General features: G+C 44.1%; 1 protein-coding gene across 4 annotated transcripts in view; it reads right to left on the bottom strand.

The window, feature by feature from the left end:
• Positions 1-1,236: 1,236 nt before the first annotated feature.
• PABIR2 (PABIR family member 2) overlaps positions 1,237-22,690 on the bottom strand; it is a 252,688-nt gene continuing 231,234 nt past the window's right edge. For all 4 annotated transcript variants that reach the window (XM_086918677.1, XM_086918679.1, XM_086918680.1 and 1 more), the window contains one exon: positions 1,237-4,485. In XM_086918677.1, coding sequence (XP_086774803.1) covers positions 4,335-4,485 — 151 coding nt within the window. In that variant the 3' untranslated portion in view covers positions 1,237-4,334. The remainder of the gene's footprint in view (positions 4,486-22,690) is intronic.

The raw sequence follows: 22,690 nt of genomic DNA, 5'->3' as shown, positions 1-22,690 counted from the left end.
CTGCCTATTCGCAGCCGAGCTACCAAGGGTTGAGCATGGGAATACTTTTCTAAGACCTATTCTGAGCCCAAGACTGTTAGCAGCCTTTTGCCAGTGGTAGATATAGGTTTACCACTACTAATAATCCACTTTCCGACAATGTCTGTTCCTGGTTCACTTTCCCCTCTGAAGCAAGACTGCCACCACTGTGTGGCCTGCCTGTCCAGCCTCTCCTCCCACGCACACATGATTTCTGAAAACTGTTTCATGAACAGAGTGCGAGGGTAGGTGCCTAATAGGCATGCAACCCCTGGATAAAATTCGGTCATCAACCTTTGCCTTAATTTTGAGAACAAGCTCAGTGTTCCCATTGGTATTTCTGATTCCAAAAGTTCGATCAATGAGTTTGTCTCAGGTGGTGAGTATAATCGAGCTGTGGCCTGCAGAAGATTCCCTTTAAGGCGATAACTAGATCTGCAAGTTGTTGGCTGCTGACCCAGGTGCCCTTAATGACTTTACCTTTCCCCTCGCAGTTCAGGATTTCGACTATTATGGTATAGTGACATAAGGTGGAAAAACTGGGCTTGGTATACATGGGCTAATTGGACGAGATGGATTTACAAGTTTGGAAGACTCTGTGTCCTCCTTTCCATTGACAATCTGTGACCTCTATTCATGGATGTATATAGAAAAAAAAAATTAAAAAAAGGAGACTGTCCGTGGAGCCGATTGAGTTTTTTTAAAAATAAATAATAACCTAGGAGGGCCAGCTGAAACCTAATTTTGACATTCCGTAATCCAAGGAGGAAACAATTTCCTGTTGCCTTACGTGATTGCATACTTTGAAATTGTGTCAGTGGGTTTCTCAAATGCATGGCGAATAGCACTGGTTTTCCAGATTGTTCAGGAAGATCTAGTGAGTTTCTGGACTAATTTTTTTCTCAATCAACCTTTCCAGGAGATATTCTGTTCTTTTTCAAATGGAATCTTGGGATTCCGTTTCATTGTTCCAATAGTGAATTGGGTCCTCGAGTAAGAAGAGAAAAGCATAATCTTTTTAATGAAGTTTGCCCAGTTCCCAAATACTGAGGTAGGCACGATAGATACTATCAGCAGCAACCCAAGATTACTCATTCTGCTTGGTAAGCTACCCAAGCCATTGGATTTCAGAAGGTCGCTTTGTAATATTGTCCACTGCAGTTGCTGAGAAGGCACTGGTTAATACATACGAAAATAATTTAAAATGACAAACACCAATAAAATAATATATTTATTTACTTTAAAAGCAGAACCACTGCTCAATATAACAGCCCATATACACACATACTTTGAAAGAAAATATAGAACACTAAAGAGCTCAGTATTTAAACCATGGCACACTATTGTTCAAATATTTTACAGTATACACATTTATTAGAGGCAGGGAAAATGTAACATTCCACATGATTATGCAGAAAACACAACTGTTGACCCATGATAATTCCTAATATAACACAAAATCAAAACATTCGAAAAGTAAAACTGCAAATACAGCAAGACTTTCAGAAATCATGCTATGTTCTTTCTTCATGGATATTAGTCAACACAATATCGCAAGAGTGCGTTTTCCGTTCCCAGTACACAATCGTATCTTTCTTGTTTTAACCACTCAGTGCTATTTTCTTTCAAAATCTAACAGGAAAAACATTTAAGTGAAAATAACAAAAGCATGTTGGTTTTATTTACAATCACTCCAAAAACGGAAACAATGATTCTGGCAGAAAATGTGACATGTTAAATATATCAGATTTGAATCCAGCCAGCAATCATCATTAAACATAAAAGACAGACTCAATTATAAAAAAAATACTATAATTCATTACCACAGACTTTTTACATAGTTATAAATAATAAATATACACAGCAGATTACAATTGATGCAGTCTTGTTTTGTTAGTTGAGATATGTTTTAAAATAGAACACATCTATATAAAGCAACACACCTCAGGTCATGTCAACTAATATCAGGCCACAAGGAAATCTGCAATTTTACAGCAAATGTCGCAGGAAACACATCTGCCCTCGAATACATCATTTGCAACAGAATCTGCTCATCTAAGCGAAAAACTGTTCAACCCCTAGCTCAAAAGTTATGCATTTTAATTAGATCTTTTATTTAGATATTATGTCCAAAAACAGACACATTTGACTGTGCAAACTTCTATGAGAAACACTAACAATTGTTAATGATCCTTACAAAAGCACGAAAGGCAGAAGAAACGGTGGAGGCAAGTAGCATTTATCTCTTTATAACTTATTAATTGGAACAGATTAGTAAAAAACGTATATACTTTGGTAATGGTACAAAATGCAACTTGGATCTACTTAGGAACTATGCAAGTGCTAATGTGCCTCAGTAACTTACAAACACTCAGATTTAGGAACATTGTAACGTTCGCAGCAGAGGCAGAAAGCAGTTATACTTCACACAAACTAATTTAGTCACAGACATAAGACTAGCAAATGACACTGTTAAAAGATGGTTTTACTTCATGTAAATGCAAAAACAAACCTGTATTTCCTGGTAGATGCAACTCTTAAAACTTCTACTTACATCCAATGTATATTTTGCTGTGCTCTATTATCAACTCACTACATGTGTGTTATATACAGATGAGCATTTCTAAGGCTTTTTAGAAATGTTCAAAAGAAATGCTACACCGATGTTTACTTGAATGGCGGTTGCGGCAAACTGACAATTTCCTGCCATTGAATCCAGGTACTTCTGCTCACGAATTTATACCTGGAATGCTGCAGAATTAAGCCTTTCACTTTTGATAATATTCACAGCTCAATGCCATTTCTAATTAGACGCCAGAACCATGCTAAAATACTACATCTGACAGATAACGGACTCATACTCCAAATTAAATTGTTAACAGCATTAATACACAGACGACTTAAAATAGTATCAATGCTGACTCACACTGGCCGAATCCGTTTTTTTCTGCATTTGGAAGGCAACAGTATATAAATACACCATCAATCCTAATGGAAAAATTGAAACATTCCACAACAACATAGCTTCTGGAAAAAAAAAATCATGTTCCAACAGTGAATTAAGATGAATATAAACACAATGGCAGTTGGAACGAGGTTTTAATAAAGAGTTGTGTTTTGCTGCTAACCTCCATTAAATTTAGTGGATAACATTCCAAGCCATATCTGAGATAAGGAGGCCACAAAGCAGAGATCATTAATCATCTTCAGAAGCGGTTCACTAGCAGAGATAGAACATCAGTCACTTTGTTTTCAGGTCAAATGTGGGACTCTTTTTCCCCATCAAAGGATGCAAAGGCCAAGTGATTAACTTCACCAAGGAGGTTTCAATTTTGGCTATTTCAGAGGATGTGTTACATTGTCCTCCATTGATCTGATGGAAATGCCTGTCCTTTACTATGTCCAACATAATGGTTTAGCGCAAAATGACACTGGGGAACTAAATATACAGTAGCCAGAAAACAAATGGCAGAAAATTAAAGAAACAAAAAGTTGTTGCTCTGCCATCACGGACAGTGGTATATGACCCCACCGGAAATATGAAACAATGAAACAAGAGGTCCGGTTACAGCTGTGTTCAAAGTATGGAATAACAAAGAATGGAACAAAAAGTATATTACTAGAGACTACTACATAAAAAATACTTGTATCTTATTCTGCGACCATGACTAAAGCCCATGCGCAGCATGGGAAAGGGTTACACCACATGAGTGATTTGCAAGGTCACATCTGCACAGTCAGATTACTGATGGGACTGAAAAAGCAATATCCAAAGGTGCGCAAAGGCTTTACTGGAAAAATATAATAAATAAACGCACAGCAAAAAATACTAAAACTGCTCTGGTAAGAATATGTAGAGGAAAATGAATTAATTTGATCAAAAAACTAGACAATTTTCTCCAGTTTTTTGCTAAATTAACGGTTTCCTCTAATAGAGGGCTTCTAACAGACTCAGCAAATTGTCAAACGTCTCTATACTGGGCTGTCAAATCCAGAGCAGCAAAAGCATATTAAATACAGAATTCCCTTGAGTACATGTATTCCATTCTCCATAAAATGGAAAAATATTAGAATCACAAGTTAAAATAATAAGCAGCCAATGTGCATGTGTGCCCATTTTAAAACCAATGTGTTACTTGGAAAGTTTTGAATACCAGTGTGATTTCTTACTGTTATTAAACAAATTATTCTAACTTCTCGTGGAAAACGTCCAAAAGAAAAATAAAACATTAGTCTTTGTGAGAGTTTCTATTTCTCCATCTGAAGCTCTCCAAAAGTATCCTAAAGAGTACAACCCCTTGACTGGGGTTGAGAAGTCACTTAGGTGATAGATCATCCAGTGAAATGAACGAAGAGCAGGAATTGGAACACGTTACTGGAGAATCCGTTGTGGTGCTGACTTTAGCCATTGAATCAGAGGAAGAACCAACACTGCAGCTGCTACCATCAAGAAGTTCTGAAGAAAGACTACAAAAAATGCAAAGTTAAATTAACAACAAATTGCAAAAGATTTGTTCAGATGCATATGAATTTAAAATGGTCTTTTGCAAAGATAGCATGCCACCTAAATCACCAATAAAGAATTTACAATATCCATTTTTACATACTGCTTGCTAAAGTAAAAAAAATCAGATATCTTGGCACTATCCGTTGCAATGGTACTCTTGCCCAACTCAAGAGACCCCTGTTAGGATTCAGCTCTGAAACCTCCAGGTTACAGATGGGTTTTAGAAGCTACTGTTTACCTTCTGTACCTATTTTACTGGCAAGATGACAATTCTGATCATACATCTATAGTACTCAGTCTCTAACCGACAGTACCATTTTTCTAGAGGCTGTGTGCACAATTCTGATCTTTGTTTTTTTGAACTGCCACAAACCAACAATTTGGGTACAGCACTACTGAACCGTATTGTATTATACTACACTGAAAAGTAACTGTTTTTATACAAATGTAAATAAAAGAGAACCTCTAATCCTATTCTGGAAGAAGTCATATCTTGAATAAGAATATTTCACAATTTTTACGGAACTAATGAAAAAATACAAATTTCATGGTTTAAGAACAGTTTTCAGAATGTGGGGAACAAGCAATTTTGCTTAATTCACCATTTTACTTCTGAGCTTAAGTAAACAAAATCATAACCAGACTGTTTGGCAAACAGACAAGTGATAATTTATTTACCTGGCATTATATAACTACTATTTATTAAACATCACCCTGTTTCTTTGATGTCAACAGTAAAATAAGCAAGCTTTGTTGTTTGCTCCTGGCGTCTGGTTTGTACTGCCACTTTTGTATATGGTCTATATGCAGACTGACAGCTCCTCCCTCCACCACAATTTATATTGGCTAAATCAGAGGAAATGGCAAGACCATCCTGTTACAATGTATTGTTCAGTGAGGAATGTGGTTCTTGCTTTGTGAGAATAGACGACTGAGATGCTGCACCATGTTGCTATCTTTTGTTGAAACACTGGCTAGGATATGGCACTATACTTCCTCACGCCCCTGTGATCTCTAACCCCTATCTCCCCAAGCGTAGAGTTGCCACAACAGAGGGAAATGTCAGGGCAGCTCATGCTATAGATGAATCATGGGCAGAAAGCAGAACAATGTAGTCTGCAATTGAGCTCAAGGTATGTTGACATCTGTCCAGAGGCAGTCTGCTCAGTAGGGTAATAGCCTTTGCGAGACCCATTATAAAAAACGAAAGGGCATTTTTTAATCATGTGGCCACTCTGCAACTAGAACTCCGAGGGAGGAAAGAAAAACCTTTCGGCCAAATTGCAGCAGGGTGGAGACTTTAAGGGTAACAAACTTGCAGATCACCAAGCACGGCATATATCAACAAAATGCAGTGAATTAGATAATTACAGTCCACATACACATGTTTAAGCAAGCTTTATCCAGTTAAACATTTTTTAAAGTAACTATACACAATTAAAGTCAATCACATTTACTTATACAAGCCACAATATATTTTCAAAAGCCATCACGGAGAGGGCATTGTTTATTAACAAGCATTTGCAAAGCAATAGGTCTTGCATTTACGCAAGTTTGAGCTATTGACATTGCAAATAACAATGCCTTATAGTTATGTTTTTAAAACAAATGAAAGGCATTGTCTTTTACAATGCCAATAGCTTAAACTCCTGTAACTGCAAGACCTATTGCATTGCAAATGCTTGTTTGTAGTCGTTTTTATATAGCTCAAACTCGATCTGAAGGTATTGGAGCGCATTACATGAGCACCTGTTACATTACACAAGGACACATTCATCTGTGGTAGTCACAGGGAGTTACGCGATTTGCCCAGAATCACAGGATGGTGAGCCAATGCCGAAACTCGAACCTGGTTCCCCATCTCCAAAGTTAGCAACTCTGGCTGTTACGCTACATCCTCTCCCTATTACTATAAGTCTCTGTAGTGGCACCACTTTGGGTGAGGAGTTGGTAAATATGGTCTAAGAATGAATATGCCTGGGACTGCTGTATATCCTCCATCGTAGAATATGTCACTGCCACCAACCCCCTCCAGCTATTTTCTATTGAAGCGCAAGAGGTGCAGAAGCATTCATAGTCATGATGTTTTGCTGTAAACAGCTTAACAAACGTACTAAACCATGAATAACCAAACAAGTCTAGACTACGTAACCGATTAGCTCCACTGGGAAGAGCTTAGAAAGATTAGTCCTGATCTCTACAAAAGGCTTGACAATAAGAAATAAGCAGGACTAGGCTTAGGTCTAGGAATGCTTTCAGATCCAGAACCAAGTAGAACTATGGCACATACTATGAGAGCTATGCAACTTGCAACAGGGTTAGGTCTCTTGTCTAAGATGGGTGTTACAGCTATTAAGTCACATCCTATGCATTATTCTGTCATCTAGTGGGTGGGTCTGGCATTGTATCTCTTTTAGTCCTTTATGCCCGGGAACCTGTGAGGTCGCCATCTTCAGATTCTTTTTTTCCTGCTGCTGTGTCAGGATGAAGTTTTGGGATAATTGCTGTAGAGCTAACAGGATTCATCTAGAGTCCTTTGAGGAAATACCTGAAAATACAGGGGAAAACCATTTCCTAACCGACATTGAAACGACGACAACACACAGAAAGACTGTTTCTTAGACTCATCACATTGACACTTCAAAAGCGTGGGATGAACAATGTACAACAGGCAGTAGGATGCACTGAGATGAAGCATAACCCTTTTAGGTTTTGCCCAAAGTGAGAACACAAGTTTGTGCAAAAGGACAGCCACTGGGGTTGCAACTGGGTTTGTAGCAGGACCACAGCTCCAAGGGATGTGAGGCGTGCGTGAACTTCCTGCCAACAGCATGAGAGTCAGAAAAGTAAAGAGGGGGTACAACACACTTTGACACAGTCACAACCGAAGCAACACTTCCTCAAAGATCTGGAGCACTTGAGTGATAAAGAAAACTCCATAGAAACCAAGGTGGCATGTGGGTTAGAATCTGACACCAAGACCGCAGGCGTCAAACCTGCAAAGCAGAATTTGATGGAAAATACACTACGAGAAGGCAAACACAAGAAGCACTGTGTACCACCAGAAGGACGTAGCGGGACAGAGACAAAAATCTTCAGACTCGAAATTCTCTAAGACAATATTCATGCCAAAATCCTTGGTGACTGAAAAGAAGTTGAAACATGTAGATACTCACAGGTGAAATCCAAAAGACACCATTGGTGGTAAATCTGCATACCACCAAAGGCGGTCAAGAACAGGAGAGGGAGAAAGAGTTAAAAGAGAAGGAAACTCTTAAGAGAAACGCATCCTGGCTGCCACATCAAAAGAAAGAAACACAAACTCCAAGCCGAAATGGAAGCACTGATACAAAGAACAAGAAGCCAGCGGTACCAATTGTGCTCGAATCCGGCACCCAGTAAGAAGCAGAGAGACTTTGTGTTGCTATGGTTATGTGTTTTGTTCTGTTTTCCTTTGACTAAAAGATGAGGGATGTAGAGAGCCACCCCGGCTCTACGCCCCCAATGTATCCACTGCACCGCTCGGGCCGGGTATCGGCACAAGGGTATAAATAAAGGGGTCTGGGGTTGGTTGTGACCTCACACCAGAACAGGAGCTGTTAGCACTTTGCTTTCTCATTTGGCGAACTTGACACGGATCAGGAAGAGGAGAACTCCACGCCCTTTTGCTCTTGAAGGGGGTTCCCTGCTTTACCTCTCGCGTTTCCCGCTCTGCGGGAAACGCTCGCAGCTGGGGGACAGAGGCACCGTGAAGAGGGGCGAACTACAAGGCCCACAATCCATCCGGGCCTGTGAGGCACACCAACGCCAGGTCACGCCCCCCCACAGGTGTGCTTAAAACCGGACTCAGTCTCCGGCAACGCGGGAGCTGTTAGCACTTTGCTTTCTCATTTGGCGAACTTGACACGGATCAGGAAGAGGAGAACTCCACGCCCTTTTGCTCTTGAAGGGGGTTCCCTGCTTTACCTCTTGCGTTTCCCGTTCCGCGGGAAACGCTCGCAGCTGGGGGACATAGGCACCGTGAAGAGGGGCGAACTACAAGGCCCACAATCCATCCGGGCCTGTGAGGCACACCAACGCCAGGTCACGCCCCCCACAGGTGTGCTTAAAACCGGACTCAGTCTCCCGCAACGCGGGACGCGCGCGGGCAGCGCCGGGAGAAGCCCGGGACAAGGGCGGGACAGTCCGGGACTGGCCGGTACTGGACTGGGCCAGGGACTCTGCCCAACTCTTCACCTGTGAGTTTTCACTTCTACTAAGCACTTTTCGTAATATCTGTTCAACTTTGGTGAAAGACTTTCCCCTACTGTTACATTCAAGGGTTATAATAGTGGTAACAGAGAAATATCTATCAAAAATGTCAAAACCTAAAACACCTCAAACTTGTAATACACTTGACAATTATCTCGTTCAAGTTGTCGCTAAAATAAATCACGATAGAAGATCCTCCCTGGGCCTGAGTTCAACTCCCCAAACACCATCATTAGAAACTTTGCCCCTTGTTATATCAGACCTCAACACTAGTAGCGAGGCACTCTATCTGTCATCCCAGGAGAATATCCCTTTAACACAGCCAGTAGCGGTCCTAGCTGAGGTAGATGCTGATGCTATATCAGATGAAGAAATCATTTTACAAGAAGATGAGCCCCCAGTACCAGTACCAGCCCCTAGAGGTAGTAAGGGGGGGGGGGGCGACAAAAATTTGCCAAAGAGGGGTGGGCTCCGCTCAGGCAAAAAACGTCTTGACATCTCCCTAGGTAAAAAGAGTAGAGAGGATGAAAGGGATATTATTGAAGGGAAGGTAACGCTGGATGACGACCAATTAAAGAGGCTGGTAAGCGCCCTAGAAATCAAAATTAAGAATATAACTAAACCCCTCCTGACCAAAATTGACCACCTAACTGAAGAGGTAACTAGACTAGGGGGGCTCCTGGAAAAAGCAACCCAGGAAAAGGAAAAACCCCCTAGGCAAGAGATCCTGAGAGTTGAGACGAAAGAAACCCAGACACCTCACAGGCTAGAACCCTTGGTTAACATCCCCCTCATTTCCACGCTGGATAATGCTCTTGGAGGGGGGGACCAGGGAGGACTGGGTGAAAGCGGGGCTCCAGAAGGGTTGGGGAGAAGGGATAGATCTGAAGAGTGTAATACAGAAAAGGGCCCAGTAGAATTGATTGTCGAGGCCTCGCCACTTGTATTGGTCCTAGCCAATGTCCCTCATCTAGAACCTGGGCACATAGAGAATTCATCTTCGCTGATAAATAAATCACTACACTGGCTTTCGCGAAATATGGCCTTTTCGCCGGGGGGTTTGGATCAATATGCTCAAGAGGTGGTAAAGGCTAGAAGAGTAGAGTGGATCGGGGGAAGCAACAAAAAATTAAGAGGGGACTGTGTGATATTACATTTCACCGATCCAGAGGTGTTGCCAAATGTCCTGGCTAACATATACCCCCCACAGCGTAGTACCACAGAGATAGTCCCACTAACTTTGTTATGTTATGTTAAAATGCGTTTGTATAGCGCTCGGCTACTCTAAAAGAGTGTCCCGGCGCTTTCCACAGGCAGCTACAATGTAAAACAACATAACAAGAAGAACAGATCCCGACAGAAAAAGAGAGACACCCACCTAAACAGAAAGATTAAAAAGCCAAGTCTTCAAATTCTTACTGAATTGAAGCAAATTGGGAGTACTGCGAAGTACCAGTGGGAGCGAGTTCCACAGCTGGGAGGCCTTGGGGCTGAAAGAGCGTCCCCCAATGCGGGCCTTCCTCACACGTGGAACCACAGCCGTGAAAAGGGATTCAAAACGCAGTGAGCGAGCAGGACGATAGAAAACCAATCTCTTCTGCAGGTATCCCGCGCCTGAGCCAAACAGAGCTTTGTGAACCAGCGTCAGGGATTTGAACATAATCCGCTTCCAGATCGGCAGCCAATGGAGCGTCTGCAGCAGCCCAGAGGCCCGTGCTCGTCTATGCAGACCAAAAATCGCGCGGGCTGCAGAGTTCGGTGCCACTTGCAAACGCTGGACCAAGTAGTCTGGAAGGCCTAAGAACAGGGCATTGGCATAGTCTAGCCTGGATCCGATGAGCGCCTGCACCGTAATCCGTCTGTGCTCCGCAGATAGTAGAGGAAGAAACTTGCGGAGCATTTTCAAAATGCCGAAACAGGTGCCGGACAGACCGAGAACGTGCGCTCTCAGAGAGAGCTTGTTATCAAGCTTAACACCTAGGTTCTTGGCAACCAAGGAGGATTTTGGACTTTGGACTTCTTTTATACAAGGAGAGGTAATAAGCTTAATCCTTCTGTGCTGAGAACGAAATGGAACACGGTGGTACGGAGAGGAAAGCCTTCCGACGCAAAAAGTAGCTGGGGTATGCCCTTGGAGAACAGATTTTCAGCCCTATCAGGCTTAAACGAGTGTGATTGACTGCATGAGAAGGAGAGTGTCTTGATGGATTGCATAGTCAATACTCCATCTGAAGAAAATGCAATAGCAGAGAGGAGAGTGCCTAAATTTATCCCTCTACCTGCCACCAAATCAGCAGAAGGGAGTAAACACCCTCGGGGTATGGTTGTGCATGGCCCAGTTAGGCACTCAGCCATTGCTGCCAGCGGTCCAAATGATCGTAGGGCGTGTAGCCCTCCATCTAATTTACAAATTCCTCTCTGCAGTCAAAATTTGATGTCATCAAAAGAGAGGGTTGGCTTAGCTAACGAGGGCCTCCAACTCCTATCTTGGAACTTAGCGGGAATTTTGAGCAAACTAGAGTCCCCAGAATGGGGGGAGTTTATTCAGCTCCATGATATAATTATGCTGCAAGAAACCTGGGCAGTGCTCCCTGTCCATCGGCAAGGGTTTCTAAACTTTTTCATTCCTGCAAAAAAGAACCCCAAGGGGCGTCCATCAGGGGGGCTAATTATATGGGTTCGGCAATCTATACAATGCACCATAGGAGTAAGGCCCGTGAACAACTGCGATATACTGGCAGTTGTGATCACTTGGTGGGATGGTTTTGAGATGGCCCTTTTTAACATTTATGCCAGGGGAGTTCCTGGGGTAAAGGCTCGGATGTGGTAACAGCATTAGATAATAATATGGAAGACTTGCCACAGCATATTACAATCATGGTGGGGGGTGATGTGAATACCACATTTGAACCTTTGGGTGCTGAAGATAGTGAACTTTCCCAAGAAGAGGATGCCAAATGGGGAATACCGCAGCTAGACTTACCCCCGATAAAGAAGTGGTCTGAGGCAGTCGTTCAATTGAAGAGTATGTGTTTAGCCAGGGGGTTGAGGGCTGTAAACGGTCGCACTCTTTCAGACCTACATGGTGCACCTACTTTTGACAACCTCAGGGCAAGTAGCAGGATTGATTATATCCTCGTAGATGTTAGAATCTGGAACAGGGTTAGGGACATGAGGGTTACCCCTAGAGAGGAGAGTGACCATAACCCGTTGTGCTTGCTCTTCCAATTAAATCATAGGGTAACAGCGCCAGGTTTGGGTATGGGTTTTCTGCCCCTAGATCTAATCTCCACTAACAATTTACGCCATATAAAATGGGCTGCACTGTTAGATAGGCCTGAAAAACTGCAAGATTTAAAAGAGGTGGTGGTAAATGAAGTGAGTGGTCTGCAGGACCGTTGCAATGATACTGATTTTTATAAACTAATTGAAGAGGCACATCCCAAATTCTTCTTAAAGATACAGGGGTTCTTTTTAAAGGAAGCCAAGCAGAAAAAGGGTGTGTATCCTTTGAAAATGGCAGGATGGTATGACCAAGCCTGCAGAAGGGCGAGACAGAATCTAAGCAGGGTATTAAGAAGTAAAAATAGAGGAGAAGTCCTGAAGGCTTGGGACGAGTACAGAAAAACCCAAATTAGGGCAAAACGATCGTGGGATGAGAGCCAGTGGCAGGAACTAAAGAATGTTTGTGCAACTAAACAACAAAAAGAATTTGGGGCAATTATAAAATGGAATAGGGGCGGAATAGCTGAATGCCCAAAAAACCATGTGGCAAAAGAACGCTGGGTTGACTTTTTTAAGCCGCAATATTCCTGGATAATGCCCCTTGAGTGTCAACCTACACCGCCCATAGTATTCTACAAAGAGGAAGTATTTACAAAAAATGATGTAAGTGTAGCACTGGATGGGGTGACAAGAGGGAGGGCTCCGGGCATAGATGGCATACCGGCCGACGTATTCTTATCGGACCGGGATAATTGGTGCCTGTACTTTGCCTGGCTCGCAAACTCCATAGCACAAGGAGCAGCAATACCGGCCTCGTGGAAAGGCGCAGAGATCATGCCAGTCTATAAAAAAGGAGATGAGGCCCTACCATCTAATTATAGACCCATCAGCCTTATCGATGCAGCGCAAAAATGGATGGGTAGAATGATTCAAAATAAAATACAAGACTGGATGGATGAAAATGGAGTCCTCTCGCCATATCAAGCTGGTTTTCGCCCCCTAACCAGCTCTATTGACCAGGTTTTCCACTTCCTAACCCTGTATTGGAAAAATGTCACCTTAGCAGATGGCCCATTGTTCGCTGTCTTTGTAGACTTAAAACAGGCATTTGATTTAGTCCTGAGGCAAAAATTGTGGAATGTGCTAGGTGAACTTGGAATTAGCCCAGAACTATTGTCATTACTAGTGCATTTGCATGAGGGTAACTACGCCAAGATAAGATGGGGGACACAGGGTGAATGATTCCTTCCCCGTAGAGCGCGGGGTGAGACAGGGATGTGTCCTGGCCCCAACCTTATTTTCTCTTTATATCAATGGAGTAGTGGACCATCTTAGGAAATCACCAACTGATGCCCCTATCCTAGATGGGGTGCGGGTCCGGGTACTCATGTTCACGGATGACACCCTGCTGATATCGCGAACGCCGAGTGGGCTACAAAGGACAATTAACGCCTTTGGGGACTTTTGTAGGATTCGGGGCTTGGAAATAAATACTGCAAAAACCAAGTTCATGAATATGAACCCTTCTAAATCATTTAAGGGGGCTATGTATTTTAATGGGGCAGTTCTAGAAGAGGTGGATGCCTTCACATACTTGGGTATTAACCTGCAGGGGAATATGCAGTGGAAATCGCACATTGTCTCCACGGTTTTAAAATTCCACCAGTTGTCGGGGGCCATAGCTCTGAAGCATAAATCTTCATTGACAAAACCCATCCAACCTGTCATGGAGATTTATAGCATGAAAGTTCTTGGTGCATGTCTTTATGGAGCAGAATTATGGGGGTTCGCCATCATCAATGAGTTGACAGTTGCAGAGAATACATTTTCTCGTAGGCTGATTGGCGTCCCGCAGAGTACTCCATCTATTCCTCTCCTTTATGATTTAGGGAGGAAAAAAATTGAGGACCAGGCTCGGCTGCGCCCACTATTATTTTGGAGGCGCATAAAGACTACACCTGAACTTGGCTATTACGCTGCTGCACTGATGGACATTGTCAACTCTGATCGATTCCATAAAATTACGTGGTTAAAAGAAATCAGGAAACTACTAAACAAGCTGCATCTTGACCACTTATGGACCATTACTGACCCTGCAGCTTTTCCCTCCAAGGATTTGTTAAAGAAAATGTACTGGGATATGATACTCAGCTCGGCTTTGACATCTAACCAGCCTTCGGCGTTAACATCCCAGTATCTGGAACATAAATTAGTCCCAACCTGTGAACATTATTGGGACTTGATCACAAAACCATTGGACAGAAAGTTGTATTTCCAGTTCAGGGTGGGGTGCCTACCGCTTAATGTATTTACTTTAAAATGGTCCCCCGGCAACGTTAACACCTGTGCTCACTGTAAGATTCATGTTGAGGATATTCCACATTTTCTGTTCGCCTGCCCCCTTTATGTGGCTCCAAGGCAAAGACGGTTAAAACCCGCATGTAAAAATTTAGGGACTAGAACATGTCAAGAAGCGCTTAGAATCCTAAGAACAAATTGCTCCCCATGTCTTGCCATTGCATTAGCCAAATATTTGGGCTGGGCATGGATCATACGCACCCGCACTTTATCTTAATGAACTGTGTTCAAAGCTAGCTGAACAATTTTAGATGATTTTTTATTCACTTTTTGCAACAGGCTTCCATTTTTAAGCGATTGTACATCTTATATATGTTTCGACAGCACTTTATGTTTAATGTGTATTTTAATTGTTGTAAATTAGAATAGTATTTATTATGTATAGAGTAGGGTGAAAATGCTTTTATGACAATGCTGTCGAATAAAGCTTTGAAACTTGAACTTGACTCAGAGTGTCCATGTGTCTTGATTTACGAGTGTGTCAGGGCTCTACATGCTTACCTGAGCACGCACGCTTGGAACAGATGGTGGAGCAATTTAGAGAAAAAAGGCATAAAGCAGGTCAGGTTAGGAGAAAACACGTAAAGCCAGTGAAAGCATGTCAGGCCAGGAGAAAGCACCTAAGACACTTAGCCAGGCCCCAAAAGTTACTCGGGAAGTTGCAGGAATTACCCAGCGGTATTAAAAGTGAGACTACCTGTGCTCCCTACAGACAGAGGCATTGGATGCTACGCCTGGAAGGAAAACTGGGCTGCCAAAGACTCAGTGGCACTCTGCTGGTCGTACAAAGACGGCCGGGCTCATGTTATTCCATAGTGTTTTAGCTCAACGGACAGTAAGGGACCATCTTAAGAGCCCATCATGGGATACAATGATGAAAACACAGATGTCGGCTTCGGTGCCCCCGAGTGACTAGTAATCCTCCTCCGAAACTTTCAATAATTATAGATTTTCTGAAAAAGCAAATTGTCAATTGAAAGCAGGATTAAAGTTAAATTAAAATGTGAATACAATTTGAACCATTTTCTTTCTTTTGTTTTTTTCGAGGCACTGTATTCTTTTAATGCTGAAAATTAATGCACTGCTGCCATCCTGTGGCCATTTTGAGAAACAAATCCTTCCCATTTCCAGCACTTTATTATCAAGCACGGAAGTGGTGCGCATGCGCACGCCATAGCGAGACCTCTGTTTTGCATTATCAGGCACGATAATGCAAAACAGATGTCGGCCGTGTGGGTAACAGACACCAATAGGCCAAGGGCGGGACATGCGCCCACATTTACCTAATTGTGTGCTGTATTTGTTAGAAAGACTCACTCAACGCCCAATAGCCTACAACAATAGCAAAAACCACGAGCACGTGGTCAGCTTTCAGAAGCCCCTTCATGAAGTCTCGCGCTGCACACTGCAACGCTAGGCGCGAGACCTAAAAAAAAGACTGTTGCATCAACAGATCTAACATTATCAGGATTAAACATTGAACACATTCAAGAAAAATATAAAAATTTAGTGTAGAGAAGTTAATTTACAAAGTGAATATTTTTTTCAATATATATCCAGAATAGGCAAAAGACAAAAAGGGAAACTCAGCAATATCTGCTCAAGTCTTGGATGTAGGACAAACAACTATTTTGAAATACCAAAGTGAGTCTTGCTCTTTATCCAGCTTTAGCAAACAAAAAAATACATAGAATAATCCAGGTCAGGTTTCAACTATTTATTTTAAAAAAGCATGTCCCTCCAGATGAGCTGTATTTATAGGGACATATTTTGGGAGCAATTGTAAATAGAAATTCAACTCTTGCCAAATTGTTTTACAGTTACTTCAGTCAACTGTACTTTATCGACGCGAGGGACAGCGGAGCATAAGGCAAGAGCAGCTTTACCAACGCTAACTTCCGTGAGCGGGGAGCGCCGCTGCCTACTCCTCCTCAGCAATCTCCCTGCTGCCAGTTTAGCCGTCTGAATGCCTGTGGGAGGCATTGACGTGGGAAACAGCAGGCCGGAGATTCAATGTGAGGTGAGCGTCAGACTAGTCTTAAGCATGTGCCATGTGGGCTGGGTCTCGGCGGGGGAGGGGGGAGCTAGGGGATGTGCTGGCGCGAGTGCAGCCGGGCGGCCGAGCTTGGGCGTGATGGGGTTGTGCGGCTTGCAGCCCCACACCCCCCTGGACCTGCTACCTCATTCGGTACTCCTCCCCTCTCACCTCGTTCTCCAGCCCCAAGCACAAGTACGAAAATGCTTCAGAGGGACTGCAAACAGCCAGAAAAAAGCAACCCAGCATCTCAGTTAAAGTTTCCTCTGGTCAGCCATCCCATCACTATAATGACAGGCTTTCCTTCTGGCTCCAGTCCGTCGCAAACCAGCAACTCTGCAACCGTTCAGCTGCAGGTCAGGCCGCGGGAGCTTCTGGCAAAGCTGCTATTTAGTTTACTGTCTATCAGCTTGGGTGGCATGGTGAGCAAGACAAGCTGGATGCCCATAGACCCCATGCGTTGGATAATTCAGAGTGACTGGCTCGGAACCACCTTTGGGCTTTTACCGTCCTCTATAATCCCTGGAGCTAGAGTAGGTCCTGATTTCAGGTTAACTCCTGGGAATCTGATTATCAACTTTTTTCAGATGGCAACAAATGCAGTGTCGGTAGTTGGAGTCAACCTCTCAGAAGTTACAACACGGGGGCAGCAACTGACATTTCCTCATATGCCTTCAGAAGTACCAGACAGGCACGGCGTCAGACAGAGGTGACTACTTCCCCTGCAGCCTATTGACGAGAGGTAAACACCTTTTAGAGCAGCCACTGCTGTGAGAAACCACGTCCTGGTTTCACCTAGTTCATCTAGGTCACCATCTCACAATGAATCCCCGGATCTGTTCTACTCCTCACCGACAAGGAAGTTTTAGTGCCTGTGCTTAGACCAAACCCTGTCCAACTCCATAATGAAGCAGCCTCACCCAGCCCAGCGAAATGTAACGAGCAGTCAAAGCGCATTGTTGGCCTGGGTCCGGATCAGGAAAGGCTAAGTGAGTCACAAAGGGGGTTCTTTGTTTATACCCCTTTCACCACCATCAGCCAATCTTCTACATTCGGGGCTCTCCTATGTACATCAAGCCTCCTAAAAGAAACAGCGCTCGAGGTATCTGCGCTGAGCATCAATGCATCCTCTGCCCATTACTCAAGGCAACTAGCCCTTAAACAGCAATAACTCCTCCATCTCAACGACAGATGTGTTGTCCCCTTTGCTGAGCACTATTTAATCAATGGCAGTCGCCTTGGCTTACTACTATGACAAATTAGATGCACAAGTGATCATCCTTGGCTCACTTGCGATTCATCACGGGCATTGATGGGAAACTGTGTACCTTGAACTATCCGATCCAGCGTGCACAATCAGAAGCAGACCTGGCTAACGCCCTGGTAAGGCTGCTGGGTTCCTGCCCATGCTCTCAGATTCCGAACAAATTGCTAACTCTGCCGCAAGTCATGGAAGAACTGTTGCAAAACTTCAGATCATAGCTTCCAATTTTCAACCTCCCAGCAAAGCAGTGTGATCCACAGTATATCACTCTGGGTTCTGGCAGGACACAAACTGCACAAATGGGCCCTCCAGAATGCCAGCAACGGATGCAGGAACAACCAACTTTCTACCACCCAGGAAAAAAGTTTCCTCCCTGAACATGCAGTTTTATCAGAGACTCCTGTACAGTCCATTGTATAATCTCCTCTGCCTAGCAAATATCCTCTCTCCAAAGCTAATCAAGTGATCTCGCAAACTGCTAAGGAAACAATGGAACAAGATCCATAGGGCGTCTACAACAGTAAGGTAAGGGTTGTTATACCCCATGCGTATTACAAACAAACACAACTAAACCACACATACCTCAGATTAAGTAGCGCCGACTATCGGATCTTGACTGAACACCTTGGCGCCCGAAGTTGCACCGCTGAAACACAGAGTCCTTCAAGCTTCTTCTGAAGCAGCAGCCGGCCTAGATACTTAACAACATCCAGCACTTGATAACAGACAGGGACAAGGCCCTTTAGGGACCCGAGCCATCCCAGGCACCACCAAGATTCTCTGCGTACTCAGACGGTCTAAATAATCTTAACAGCATGCCAACTAGGGGCAAGCACTCAATGAGAACCATAACAATCCTGACACTTCTCAGAAACCCTGCTCTAATCTGTCCATAAGAGCACCCTAAAATACATTTTGCCAGATTGATTTTCCACCCCATCATTCTCCTCCTATGATGCAGAGAGTTTGGGGACCACCCCCTCCCCACCCCCAAATGGCAGGCTGACTTTTTCTGACTTAATCTGCTGGTTCGTATCCTACAATATCAAACAAGAGGGGCCCACAACATTCTAAATAGGAGTAACATTATTCTCCTGCTTCAATCGATTCATGATCTACACCACATAAAATCTGCTGATATTTCTGCGATTTGAGTTCTTAGAGCCAAGTGAGAAGCAAAAACTAGAATCCACTCGGGTCACATTTGTTTCTCCAGCATGTGTTGAATCAATTCTGATGAAATCTGCGGTTTTAGAAGGCTGGGGTAAAGATCGAAAGAGTGAAGGTTAAGGGATATCCAATGGTGATCTCTCGCCAGCCCATCCCTCCCACTTACTCCATCCTAAAAAAACACAAGGAGTTCAAGCCCTGAAAGAACCTGTCCCACTAACTTGTACAGCTACCCAGACCAGCTACCCAGCAGCAAAAATGCTCACAGAGCACATGGACTCAGAAAGACTAGGATTCACGAAACAGACTGGAACCGGCTGCTAAATGCCTTTCAGGCAAGGAATTTTCTGTGACAAAGTTTAACAAAAAACATGCCAATCAATCAGAGCTAGACTTAGCCTACGCTCAAGGAATATTCACAGCCTTATGCAAAAATTCGAAGACCAAGAAGCTGTAATGTTTTAATGTTTTGGAGTGGCTTTGATCTCCGCATACTACAAGAAAGTTGGGTTCAAACTACAGTACATCTGATCAGCTATGTTGAATACTAGAAATCAGCCATAAAAATCAATAGAAATTGTCGGCTAGTGGGTGGTCTAACTGTTTATATTTCTATATCGTTGCACTATTCGGCAGATGAGATCGCCCTGGAAGAACCATAGGCCTAAGCAATCGACCCAAGAATATTTCACACTAACAAAGTATTTGCTTCGGATTATTAACGTCTACAGTAACCCCACCAAGTCTGGGAAGAAGAAGAAACCCAGGAACATAGCGTCCATTCTAACACAATTTAAGCTAAAATTACCATTGGTAAATGTTTTGCTATTCAGCAACTTCAATACCAACTTGTTCGAAGAGGCAATAGGTTGTAAGGTTAACAACTTTGACCTTGTGTGCGACATCTCAGTACAAAATCTACTTGCAACACGTCCGCTCAAACTGTCAGAGCTCATCTTGACAAAGTGCGATCCCTTAGGCCTCGGGCTCCTCAATGGGCACTTCAGTGGCGATACACCACCTGGCTGGACAAGAGCAGTGGGGAAATTCACCTCCTATATTGACTTTACCCTAGGTATATTCATATTTTTAAAAAGCATAGACTTCCCTTTAGGGGCCCGCTTTGACAGCAACCATCGACTGCAGCAAAACTCTTTATCTGCCCACTAAAATTGGAAACCGCTGCTTTCACCAGCACTGGGGTTCGGACAGAAAATCTCAAAACAGCTAAAATGGGACAATGAAATCAGCCTGGATTTGTTTTTTTTAAAGTTTTCACAACCTTTATTGTAGACAAAAAGGTACGGTACATCAGTGCAATAAAGACATCAAATACAGTGACGGATAAAAACATATGTGAAGGGGCACCTTCTCGTACATGTTACTATTCATTTGTTGAAGAAGGAAGTAAAGGTCAAACATAAGTAACAACCCCTCCCCACTCCCCCCCACCCCAAAATTCGTGCATGCATCGTACCAAGGTATCTTGTGACTGCTGGTTTCAATCCAGGTAATAACAGTGCGACAGGTGTTGCAATATGCAATACCGGCATTACATGCTACTTTGCCAATGCAGTTCAGTTGTGGTACATATGTGCCTAGTATAGTTTAGATACACCCTCCATCTCCCCCCCCCCCACTCCCGCACCTCCTTCGCTAGCACTATTCTCTACTCTCCCTATCCCTCCTCCGCTTTTTTTTATTCTCTTTTAATTTTCCTGTTCACTCTAAAAATGGTATATTGTACTTAATATGTACCCTTTTATGCTCTTATTTTATCACTATGTAAAGCGCTCTGATACCCTTGGGTCCAGCAGCGCTATATAAAACCTTCTAAATAAAATAAATACATTTGTGTATGAGGTGGCCCCCCCAAAATAGGCAGTCAGTGTGAACAGCGTCCTATCTACATCAGAATGCATGTGAGCGTGACCCAACAGGATTAGTGAGCTGTCTGAGCATCCACAGCCGGCGAACCCACTGCCTCTCCAGAACCCACCGCCTCATCCTCCTGAGAAGGTAGGTTGTGAGTGGTCCCCAGACATCTTTTGGGCGTGACTTAAGTGGCAGTAGTTCTGCATAAGTGTGCAGCTGGTCTTGCCACGTAGTCATGGTTAATATCCAGGGCTTAAATTTAGGGGCGCGGCCCCGACCTCACCTGCACGCCACCTGGCGTGTGGCCAAGAGCAGACTCAGTGCAAGAAACTTTGTGTATAGTCGCAGTGTTGTGCACGAGGCCTAGCATCGCCACTAGCGGGCACGGTGTCATCTCCACCCCAAGCATATCCGACATTCCCCTGAAAACCTCAGTCCAGTACTTGGCAACATCGAGACAGGTCCATGCCAGGTGGAAAAAGTTTGCTCCCTCCCACACCTGTAACAGCGATCATTCTCTCGGAGGCGGAACTTGTGTAGTTTAGCAGCGGTATAGTATAAGCGATGCAAAAATTTTAAGTGTACCAAGCGTAGTCTAGCATTGCCCGTTACTGAATTTGTTTGAGTGCAACGGACCTCCCATTGTTCGTCCGTCAATGGCACGTCAAGGTCTCCGTCCCAATCCGTGCGTGCTCGCAGTGTGGTAGTCAGTGGCGCGTTCGGCACATGTATGTAAAGCAGCGACAACGTGCTGCGGGGCGTCCTTCTGCAGGAGAGCGTGAATGGGTGCTAGGATGTCAGGTTCGGCTGGGAATTGAGGGGTGATAGCACGTACATTTTGCCGGAGCCGAGTATACAAGAATGTGTCCATTATTGTGGGAGAGTGTTCCCCAAAGAATTGATGTGATGTGCGGAACTGCCCTGGGTATACAAGTCCCCCCAGGTGTGGTATGCAAGCTTGGTTAACATTTTGCGCCCGATCTCCTCGCGGGTGACCTGTAGTCAGGGGTAATTCAGCAGAGTCATGCGAGGGGAACACAGGAACGGAGTCCCCATGGCGTTGGCTAGACGCTTCCTCGCCGGCACCGTACAATCCACAGTGGACGGATCTCGATCTCTCTCCCGTACGTTCATAAAGATATATCCAGTAGTTTTGTCGGGTCTCATGTATCCGTCCTCCACCGCTAGATGCGCCATGTATGGCTGTGGGTGGAACCAATAAGTGGCCCTGCGTGCAGTCGTAATACCGCTCGAAGTTAAGGACCTCAAACCCCCCCCCTCCTCTGAAGGTATGGCAACATTAGCGTAGCCAGGCTTAGCCTCGCCTGCTTCCCGCCCCATATAAGCCATGTCAGTTAGGTTTTAAGTGCACAAAAAAAATGCTGCCCCGGGTTATCTGGGATGTTAGTGAATAAATATAGGAGTTTTGGCAGCAGTACCATCTAATTGCGGCCCGCCAAAGAGAGCGGGAGACGTATCCACTTGGTGATGGTATCAGTAAGTTTATCTAGGAATGTTCCCGTAATTGGCTCTGATCAGGGTATCCTGCTGTCTAGCAATTCGGATTCCGAGGTATTTCAGTTCCTCAGTTTCCCAGCCCAGGGGGTAGTCTAGTTGGTATGATTGCGCTTTTTCCGTTGGGGGAAACACCGCAGATTTGCTCCAGTTTATTTGGACCCCGGCTATTCCACCAAATTTCGTGATTTCACGCAGTATGGGATTGAGATTGGCTTGAGGCCTCTTGACATAGAGCGTCATGTCATCCGCATATAGCATGATGAGTAATTGCCTCCCTGGGTAAATCAGCGCCCGATGGTTATGGTGCGGTCTGAGTTTTGCTGCTAACGGCTCAATAGCCAGCGCAAATAGAACGGGGGATAGCGGGCAGCCCTGACGGGTGCCTCTGTTAATATTGAAGCGGGGAGATCGAGACCCGTTCAGTAGTACCGCCACCGTCGGCCGACAATATAGCAGCCGCACCCAGTCC

The sequence above is a fragment of the Lissotriton vulgaris genome, chromosome 4_1 (genome assembly GCF_964263255.1).
Source record: "Lissotriton vulgaris chromosome 4_1, aLisVul1.2, whole genome shotgun sequence".
NCBI classification, from domain to species: domain Eukaryota; kingdom Metazoa; phylum Chordata; class Amphibia; order Caudata; family Salamandridae; genus Lissotriton; species Lissotriton vulgaris.
The sequence above is the reverse complement of the archived record's forward strand: the minus strand, read 5'-3'. Positions and strand labels throughout refer to the sequence as shown.